Here is a 10000-nt window from a genome sequence, read left to right as displayed (position 1 = left end):
ACAGGGATCAGGGATCAGTGGGTGATCTGCCTCCACCTTCAAGCTTCTGGGCACCCACGTCTCCGCTGAGCTCACCTGGACCCACGACACCATCGCCCTGGTAACAAAGGCCCAGCAGCAGCTGCACTTCCTCTGTGTCCTGAGGAAGAATCACCTGGACCAGGAGCTGCTGCTCCAGCTCCTCGGCGTGCTCTCCTCCTGCTTGTGTTTGGTCCTCGGGGGCCACGACTGAGAACAGGAAGGCTGCACAGACGCTCATTTACACCTCCCCATGGGGCCATCCCCAGATCCTCCTGTCTCAGGTAAACCAGGGCCATCACAGGAGACCCCGCCCACTACCTGTTTGACCTGCTGCCCTGTGGTTGGAGCCTCAGGTCAGATCCCACACCTCCACACTCACTAACAGCTTCTTCCCCTGGGCCATCCTGACTGTTTAAGCTGACCCCCCATGAGCTGTGACCCCGATCACTCAGCCCACTCCCACACACAGACTATTCACACTTTGACCTCCACTGTTCCTGCCGTTCACTCCTGCACAGTGGAGCACACATAACGTCATCGTACAACGACAATAAAGGGCCATTCTAGTCTATTCTACTCTGCCTCTATTGTTGGTATTTGGATAAGATAACCTCTATGCAGAGACCCCAGACCAGCCGCTCTGACGTCACACTCGCTCACGGAGCTCGTTGTTCCTGTAAGGTGCTGCTTCAGGTTAAACGTGATCAATCTGCTCGGGTCCACGTGTTCCTGTTGGCGAACAGCGTTTCTGAAACACGTCTGGGTTAAACATGAGTGCGCCGGGAGGATGAAGACACCTGACTTCAGATTTAAGAAGTGAGCCTCGACCTCCTGTGAGGCCGATCCAGGACCTGCTCCTCCTGAAACACTCAACAGTTAAACCAGGAACGGAGGTTTCTGGACTAAGTCCAGGTCACCGGCATCACCGCCACCACAGGTACGGCACATGATCGCAGCGGCAAGTGAAGGAAGGCTTTATAAAAACTGGACGTCCAGCTGGTGACGCGCCGACGGAGGATTTCAAACCTATAGTGACATCAGCAAACGCGCCGCAGACACCGACCTAAAACCAGACACACGTCCATCTGACGCTCAGACGTCTCAGCACCCGGCTGAGTCGCCATCGTCAGACCTCGCTGCACAAGTCTGTATCACTCACTTTAATCTTTGACCATTCACGCTCAACTTCACCCTCCAGCTCAGAAGAAGAGCATAGATGACCCCGTGACCCTCCTGCAGTACCATCAGTGCCCAGCAGAGGGCCTCAGTCTTCTTTCTGTGTGTCTCTGAAGATGAGACTGTACGTTTGCACATCGATTACATGTGACAGGTGGAGCGTAAAAATACCCTGCTGTCTCTCTCCGTGCGTGACACTTTATGTTTTCCACCTGACTGTCCTTCCTGATCACACTGGCTGCATTTCCACATTAACATTAACATATGATTAGAAACTCCTGGACAGCAGCCTGCTCAGACACTCGGCTGTAACTTGAAGGTTACGGAGCTTCAGGTGGGACCAGACACAGCGAGCTGGTCTGCAGGCGGTGCACTGGTGGCAGGAACTGGGATCAGCTGATGGTCACGAGAATAAAGCGCATGAAGTACACGAGCGCACGTATGTCACAATCGTCCTAAACTGCACAGGGAGCCATGGTTACGACGTCCACCACCTGCCCCGCCCACTCCTGCGTATAATGAGCAGGCTGCAAGGCTCCGAGGTTATTAAGGCAGAGTTAAAGAGAAGCTTTGACAGAAGATTTAACCTGTGAAAAATAAAATTATGAAATACTAAAGTGCTTTGTCTCATAACCAACACCTGGTGAGGGGGTGGAGGGGCGGGGCTTTTGGCGAGTGCTGTTGAAATTATGTGCTCTATAAATAAAACTGACGCACAAACGGCTGTTTAGCAGAGCCAATCAGAGAGCAGGTAACGCCTTTGCTTCAGCACAGAGGACGAGCTGTTTATCGGCCTCACAAATAGGAGAAGGACTGAAGCTGAGCTCTGAAGACTAAAAACATCATTTATGTTTGACTCGCTTTGGTTTTGGCACCATTTAAAGTCTCTGCTGAAGTTTAGAGAGGTCACTCATGTTTAAACCATCTGAACTCCACATGACCTCAGACACATTTTACCCATGGGCCCAGCTCCTGTGCTAAGCTAGGCTAGCAGTTTCCAGTTTTTTTCAGCTCATTTGCCAGGCTCAGCCTAGCTTAGCATGAACACGAGGAACAACACAGGCTGAAACGAGTCAGCAGCAGGTGGTTGTTCAGTTGTAAACGCCGTGTGAACCACATTTAAACACATTTACGGTGGTGAAATGAGGTGGTGAATAAGACTTAAACAACAACAGCTGTCCTGAGGTGAACATTGTTTAGTTTGAGTGGACCAATCATCCTCTGCTGTGTAAAACTCAAATTTAAACATAACCAATCAAACGCTATGACATCATCGTGTCTTGATGCATGCTCAATCTTCCAGGTAAGGAAAGTTGATTCTGTTCATTGGATGTTTCCAGAGCAGACGCATGTCGTCATCATCATCAAGTGTCAGCTGACAGCAGATTTCCTTATAAACATCTGCACCTCTGACTAACAATGGGCGGTGAGGTCACCTTCATGATCGTTAATATGCAAATTAACCTCAGCATTGACCAATGAACATATCACTGATCATGAAACCTGCAGTCAGCTGATACTGAAGAAGTCACCTGAATGATGATGAAACGTTTCTGCAACTGAAAATGTCCAGATGAGCAGAATCAACGTTTCAGGAAAACATCGCTGTTTTTAATGTGCAGCTGGAAATGTAAACAGACCAATCAATAACATCAACTCAGAATTACTGACAGAATCACAGACAGGCTGAAGGAACTGGACCCGATCTGAGCTGGTCTCCAAGGAGGCTAAATGATCATGGTGTCCCTCACACGTACACGTTCATGTTTTATTTAGCCTCTGAGCTAAGCTAGGCTAGCAGTTTCCCCTCTGAGCTAGGCTAGGCTAGCAGTTTCCCCTCTGAGCTAAGCTAGGCTAGCAGTTTTCCCCGGTTTTCTTTTCAGCCTCTGAGCTAAGCTAGGCTAAGCTTCCTTGTGGACTTGCCTCGGACTAATAACTACAGTTCTACAACTGCACTGCTGGAGGAACCAGTGGATTGTGGGTAACGTAGTCCTGCCCTGACACTAAAAGGACAAAGCTCTTTGGCCAAATGCTCCTGGTATTGTCAACATAGACGGTGGACAGAGTAACAGGAACACCTGCAGAGGACTGAGCAGTGGCACACCTGATGACATCACTCTGTACAGGTGTTCCTGCTGGGGGTCAAAGTTTAGCTTGCTGGTCCCAGCCTCTCCCTCAGCCTGACTAACCAAACGGTCCTGCTGTGTGACGTCATTTGTACCCTGATGATGTAACGAACTGGAAGGACGACTGCCCAGCTGCATTATGGGAAACGTAGGATCCCTGTGTTTAAGGTGCAGACTTTGAGTTCAAACCTTTATTTAAACAGCTACAGTTTACTTTATTGATCCCTCCTCAAACTTTATTGGAGCCTTTATTGATCTCCTCTCCACCGACAGCACGGGTGCGCCCGGAGCAGATAATCACTTGTGATCACTTTATTTGTGTACACAGATAACAGCTCATTTGCCACAGCAGGTAGAATATGAACAACAGATCACTGCAGTGTTGCAACAGCACACGCTTACATCTGTCATTACTCGACCACAACAAAAACAAAATGTGGCGCCCCCGTGTGGCCGACAGCGTGCAGCACAGACTGGCCAGAACTACAGAGAATGGGAGATTGGGTATAAACCTGGCTTCTCTAATCGCCTCCTTGTGAGCCTGGAACATCTTCACGTTGTTCATGTTGGACTGCCAGTACTTCACGTAGCCGCCGTGGTCGGCCGTCAGCATCCACATGTCGTTGTGAGACCAGGTCATGGCCCGGACCGGACTATCGTGGGCCTGCAGGGGGAGGACGGAGAGGGGGGCGTACGTTAGAGACGAGTGAAGCCTGCTGAGACTTCGAGGTGTGATTCAGGCCCTCCTGTCCAAACCAGTCTTAACTGGGAAGGACAGTGGGACGGCTGTTTACCTGTAAAATGGTCTCGAAGTTGAAGGTGAGTCCGTTCCACAGAGTGAACTCCCCGCTGGAGGCTCCGGTCACCAGGCGGCGGCCCTCGGGAGTCCACTGGAGACAGACAGGAAGCACAAACAGTCACGCCTCAAACGGCCACAGCAAACATCCCTGTGCCACAAACAGGTGAACAGGAAGTGATGCGGCTCACCCTGATGACGAACACGGGACACTTGACTTTGTTGGTGGAGGTTCGCACGAACTTGGTGGTGACGGCGTTCATCGGGTTACTCAACATGCCGATGGGAGGAACGAGCTGCGGGCGAGACGAGAGCGAGACATTTCAGACTCGTATCAGGTGAAAACAAACTCAGAGCTGCACAGCAGCGTGCGCTGTGGGCGGGAGCTCCTGCGTGACACGTGTGCTGGGTGTAAGAGAGGGTCGGGGCTGCCACGCCCCCTGCTGGCAGACTCACGTCGTTGTAGAATCCTGCGTCGGGCTGGATGGCCCTGAAGTCTCGGTGGTCTCGCTGCCACAAACGGTTCTGCAGAGAAAGAAAAGACAGCGTGACGCCTGGAACCTGATCACGTGCTACACGGCGTGCTTAGCGTTAGCTTCACAGGTGCGCACCTCCAGGTATCTGATGACGGACGGGTTGTAGTCGATGGTCTTGCGGTTCACGGCCTTCCTCATGCGCTTGCCATCAAAGGTGAGCTGCTGCATGGCCTGCTGCTGGGCGAAGTCCGGCCGCTTGTAGAACACCTGCCGCGGCGCCTGGTGCTGGAAACGCGGCATATGGAAGAAGCGCTGCGGTGAGCCCACGTCCGTCGCCATGGCGACCGGTTAACCTGCAGACAGAGGGCAGAGAGACTGCGGTTAGCTCGTTTTCGCAAGGGAGGAGCAAACTGTTCCTGTTGCAGCGCCAGGAAGACGCAAACACTTTAAGCTCCTCCCCCAAATAAGAGTCACCGGGACCAGCTTTTCAAAAGTTGGAGGGGCGCGTGAGAACAGCAAAAAAACAACTGAATTTAACCTTCAAAACAGACAAACGCAGGACAGCGCGAGCACCGGGGCAGGCGCCGCGAGGTCTTAATCCACGTCTGTCCTGGATTAAGACACGCCTCCGTGCTGTTACCAGGTGATGTCACCAACATAAACTTCATTATTTTGGACATGAACAAAAACAACCTGCCTCAGTTTCTCCAGTAATCGTGTTAAACACCAGTGAACTTGGACCACAGCCCGACCCCTGAACTGTGCTCGACTTATTACAGCAGCAGGGCGCCAACGCCTCATAGTTCCTGTCAGACGTGCAACACCTGCGAAGGTCAGGTGGGAGGGTCAGGTGTTTGAACTGACCCACATTCAGCTCAGAGTGACAATGAGACGCCCACCCGCAGTCTGACAGACAGGCCACAGACAGACATGTTCACCTGATGTCCTCACATGTCGCCGCTGCAGACAGTAACAGCATCACAGCGTGCCCGCAGCGTGCCCGCAGCGTGCCTCGCGTCCACGTCTTTACGGCAGCCTCTGAGCAGTCTGATCACATCAGCGTCACATTAACATTTTAACAAACAGACAACGTCACAGTAAGGCTAGCGCCCAGACTCAAAAACACAGAAGAAGAACGTTAACCCCTGCCAAGCTGCCGTGCCACGGTCAAAGCAGACCTGCTGAAATGCTCACAGGAGACAGGAAGTTCAGGGAAACTAAGGTCACAGAATCCCGGGAAAACTCCCCGGAGCATTCGGCCTCATCCAGCTGCGAAGCTCGGACCGGGAACGATCGCTCGCTGCGAATGACAGACGGCAGCTTCCAGAAAACCCCAGACTTTGGTCGCCTAGGTTACTGTCTAACGTTTTTATCAGCAGTATCCTGTGCTCTCATTGGTAGTTGCTTCTGTCCCATGAGTTTTTCGTGACCCGCCCACTTCGCACCAACAGGAGTGATTTCAATGGTCACCACTGTCACATTTGTACTCATGTTGGCACCAGTGTGGACGCAGCCAAAGTGTTGAACCTGCTCATCCACAGCCAATCACATCACTCTCTGTGCTGTGAATGAAGCAGTCCTGCTGACTCCTCGTCTCTCATACCTGCTGGAGGCCAAAACAGTCCAACTGTGATAAGAGCCAGGCTGGATGCAGGCTTTGATCCCTCTGTAAGCACATCAGTCCCAGGTTCTAAGACTAAACTGTGCAGTAAAATAATGGAGATATTCGGGAGTCACAGATCATCATCATCCAACTGCTCCCCTCGGCTTCTCCACAGCAGATCATCTGCCTCCATCTCCTCCTATCTCAGGGTCCTCCTCCATCACACCAACCCTCTGCATGTCCTCCTTCACTACATCCATGAAGCTCCTCAGAGGCCTGCTCCTGCCTGTAACACGTACTCTCCCCACAGATCTCAAACACACCAGTCCACAGAGCCTCCTGCACCACCCTCACAGCCACTCTACGCCATGTGTAGTCCACTATTGTAACTTTAAAAGTTAGAACAAACAATGCTGACGGTATATGCAGGTAGTTCATTTAATATTTATAAATGAATGAGACGCATGTTTACACAGCAGGTGAGCATACACACTCTCACAGCTGGTGACTCGTACTGACCTGTTTTTATCTGCATTTACAACCGGCCTTTCTGCTGCTACATGAAGGAACCTGAACAGTACACCTGACAGGTAACCCGCTCCTGCCTGCCGTGGAGGAGCCGAACCCTGTAGTGATTTCAGCCCGACTCATCATCCTACCCGCAGGCTGTGGACTTTGAGGAGCAGCTGCAAATGTTCAGGAGAAACGCGGTTTAAACAAACTTTACTAACCATGCACGCTGTGAAGCGATCACAGTGTGGAGGAGCTGATGGTATCACGGGTCGGCACACACGGACTCCTGCAGTGAGAGCCAGCCACCGAAACCACCTGAGGAACGCGGACACCTCACAGAACACCTGACAATGACCTGCGGTGAAAGCCCGCCGCAGGCTCGGGGTGGGGGTATCCCGCATTTAAACGCGGCGGTTCCGGCTGCAGCTGGGCTAACGCGGCTAACTCGGCTAATAGTGCTAGCGGGTGCTAACCGTTAGCACGCGCCTCCGCGGGAACGCTCCGTGGGACTCGTGAGCCTCGGCGCGGATACAGGTGGGATTAAGACGATGAGATGAGCCTAGCCCGCGCAGGTGTGCCAGGTGCGCGCGGACGCCTGCAGGACGGGGTTAAATGGCGGCTCGGAGCGGAACAACAAGGCGCCACTGCGCTCGTGAACTCACCGACAGTCTCCGCAGCAGATAGCTAGGTAACTAGCGCGCGCTCAAGGAGCGCCGCGGGGCTTCGTGAAGTGGTTCTCCTCAGGAGCACGAGCGTCTCGGACTGCACTCAGCTCGGATCGAAGCACGTTTGCTTGCTTCAACCTCCACCAGACTCCATCATGACGCTCCGTCTTCTTCTCGGCTTCTCTGCTGAACGGCATGCCGGGAAATTTTCGTAACGCGCAAAGGATTCTGGGATGCTGAGTTTTACCTTCGGCCATTTTCTGAACGCTGTAAACGGAAAAAGTCGTTTTTAAACTACATAAACAACAATAAAACCTCCGTTGCTGCCATCACGGATGTGCTGAAGCATCTGCATGACCTCAGAGTGTCGCTAGCAGCAACTATCTTTAGTTCAATCGGACTCAGTTTTGTTGGATTGTTGTCATTATACAAAGAGACACAACAAAAGAACCAGCAGGGGTTTGTGTAATGATAGTCGCTATTAAAGAAGCTACCCACAGGGGGCGCCCAGGAATGTAAAAGGGAGGTCTGGAAAATAAACAGCTAGCTGTAGCTAGCACAAGGAGCAGTTTTTGATGTTTTATTCTTAGATGAATAAGAACTTCACAGTTTGTGAATCTGAAAAGCTACTTCAGATATTCAGACCTAGCCAAAGACACCTCAGACACAGATTTACAGTCCTGGGAAAGCAAAATACTCCTGTGGGGTCAAAGGTGAAGTTAGGCTCAGGGTGGATATGCCTTTATCAGACTCCCTGGCTGTGTCCCAATTCAGGGTCTGCACCAATGACTGTATAATAGGTGTTCTATACAGTCGTTGGCTGTGTCCCAATTCAGGGTCTGCACGCTTGAGGTACGCGCACTACGCGTGCGTACGAGAAGTGCGGAAGTGAGAGGCTTGTGAAATGGGACGGTCTACCCTTCGTCGCGCTGTTCAGGTTGCCTAGCAACCATTATACTAACCGCGAGAAACGTTACATACAGCTTTGTGTGACAGAAATGAAGGAGAAAAATGTTTTGTTGGTCATTAATTTTGTCATGACATCACTTTGATTAGTTGAGTATCTGAGGCTGAGACCACAGGACTGTAAAACATGATTCAAGGGCTTCATTTCTGTACTGAACAGTCATTTCAAGATTAGTTAGTAAATAACAATTAGCTAATGTTGTTCATGAGACTAAAGTCATCTCACTGTGGTAATGTAAATATAATATGACCAATATTATAGTATTGTCAGATGTGTGTGTGTGTGTGTATATATATATATATATATATATATATATATATATATATATATATATATATATATATATATATATATATATATATATATATAAATTATATTATTATTATATATATTAAACAGGCTGACTTCTGCTAAATGGGTCAAGCTGGGCAGAAAGTCTGCAAACACATAACATCCTTATAGAATATGATGTAACACTATAGATCAACTTAGCTCAGAATATATAAAGCATATAAACAATTACAGCAATATGATGCAACAAACACAGCAGTGCTACTGATCCAAAATACTAAAAGCTTCATAGAACTGAAACAAACATTTATTTTTAGCTCCATTCTGCTGCTGATACATACTTTAGGTTTCTGAACATTAAACTTGTTGCTGCCTTTCATAGTGTGTAACTTGAAGGCCCTGAGTACTTTCTCCCACACTGAAAGCACTGGATGATAACATTATTTGAACATTCCCAGTTCCCAGCTGGTACAGTGGACACATGTGTGACTGCTGTGATTAAAGCATCTTTCTTTCAGCTTAATGAGTGAACCGTCAGCTCGTTCAAATACACGTTGAAGTCCGTTTGGCTCGACACCACCGAGCAGAGGCAGCAATATAACAGAGCTAACATTAACAGTGTAGTGAATCCTGCTTGTGCCGTGATGTTCAGGACTGCAAACCGAGCAGCATCACTGACTTTCAGCTTGTTGTGTTTGTGGATATATGACTGACTTTAATTATCCACAAAATCATCACATTCTCTGTAAGATTAAGGTCGACTATATATATATGTAGAGGCTTTAAAAGTACAAACATCACTAATGTCACATAACTTTGCCGACATGTGGCCAACAGTAATTTTTTAAAGTTCTTTGTTATTAAACATTAATAACATAAATAAGTGACGTCATATTCAGTACTTACTTTTGACAGTTCACTTTTCGGCCGCTCCCTTCTGCCGTATTTTGCGACAAAATTATCCACACCCACTGCCGCGCTATGAATTGTGGGATATATGGGACCACGAAGCGTGCACCGGACCACGCTTGATATTTGGGGAACTCGACGGCGCATTTGGAGTATGCATTTGAAGTACACTTCGAATTGGGACAGCCGTCGTCGCGTGGCGGTGACGTAATCGCACTCAAAATGCGTACTTCAAGCGTGCAGACCCTGAATTGGGACACAGCTACAGAGCTGTCATCTTCACCTTTAATGACATCCAGCATCCACCTGTAGAGAGGCGTGGTCAGAGTGAAGATGGGTGTTTTTATAGCATCATGTAAAAAAAAACAAACCTTGAACAGTCAGCGGGACAACAAAACAAAAGAAACCTGATTACATTTCAAAATGAGTTAGATTCAGTTTGGTAATATTATTTAAA

General features: G+C 49.3%; 1 protein-coding gene across 3 annotated transcripts in view; it reads right to left on the bottom strand.

Annotated features, from left to right (window-relative positions):
* wdr33 (WD repeat domain 33) overlaps window positions 1-7593 on the bottom strand; it is a 14690-nt gene extending 7097 nt beyond the window's left edge. Inside the window, exons 1-7 of one of the 3 annotated variants that reach the window (XM_085140619.1) lie at window positions 7374-7593; window positions 6718-6884; window positions 4731-4948; window positions 4576-4644; window positions 4311-4415; window positions 4118-4213; window positions 3836-3987 (exon numbers count right to left, since the gene is read on the bottom strand). In XM_085140619.1, the coding sequence (XP_084996745.1) occupies window positions 3836-3987; window positions 4118-4213; window positions 4311-4415; window positions 4576-4644; window positions 4731-4934 (626 nt within the window). In that variant the 5' untranslated portion in view covers window positions 4935-4948; window positions 6718-6884; window positions 7374-7593. The other 2 variants (XM_085140618.1, XM_085140620.1) reach the window with 2 other exon arrangements.
* Between the last annotated feature and the right edge of the window lie 2407 nt (window positions 7594-10000).

This window comes from Neolamprologus multifasciatus, chromosome 18, assembly GCF_963576455.1.
Source record: "Neolamprologus multifasciatus chromosome 18, fNeoMul1.2, whole genome shotgun sequence".
Lineage (NCBI taxonomy): Eukaryota > Metazoa > Chordata > Actinopteri > Cichliformes > Cichlidae > Neolamprologus > Neolamprologus multifasciatus.
This window is presented reverse-complemented; position numbering and strand designations above follow the sequence as displayed.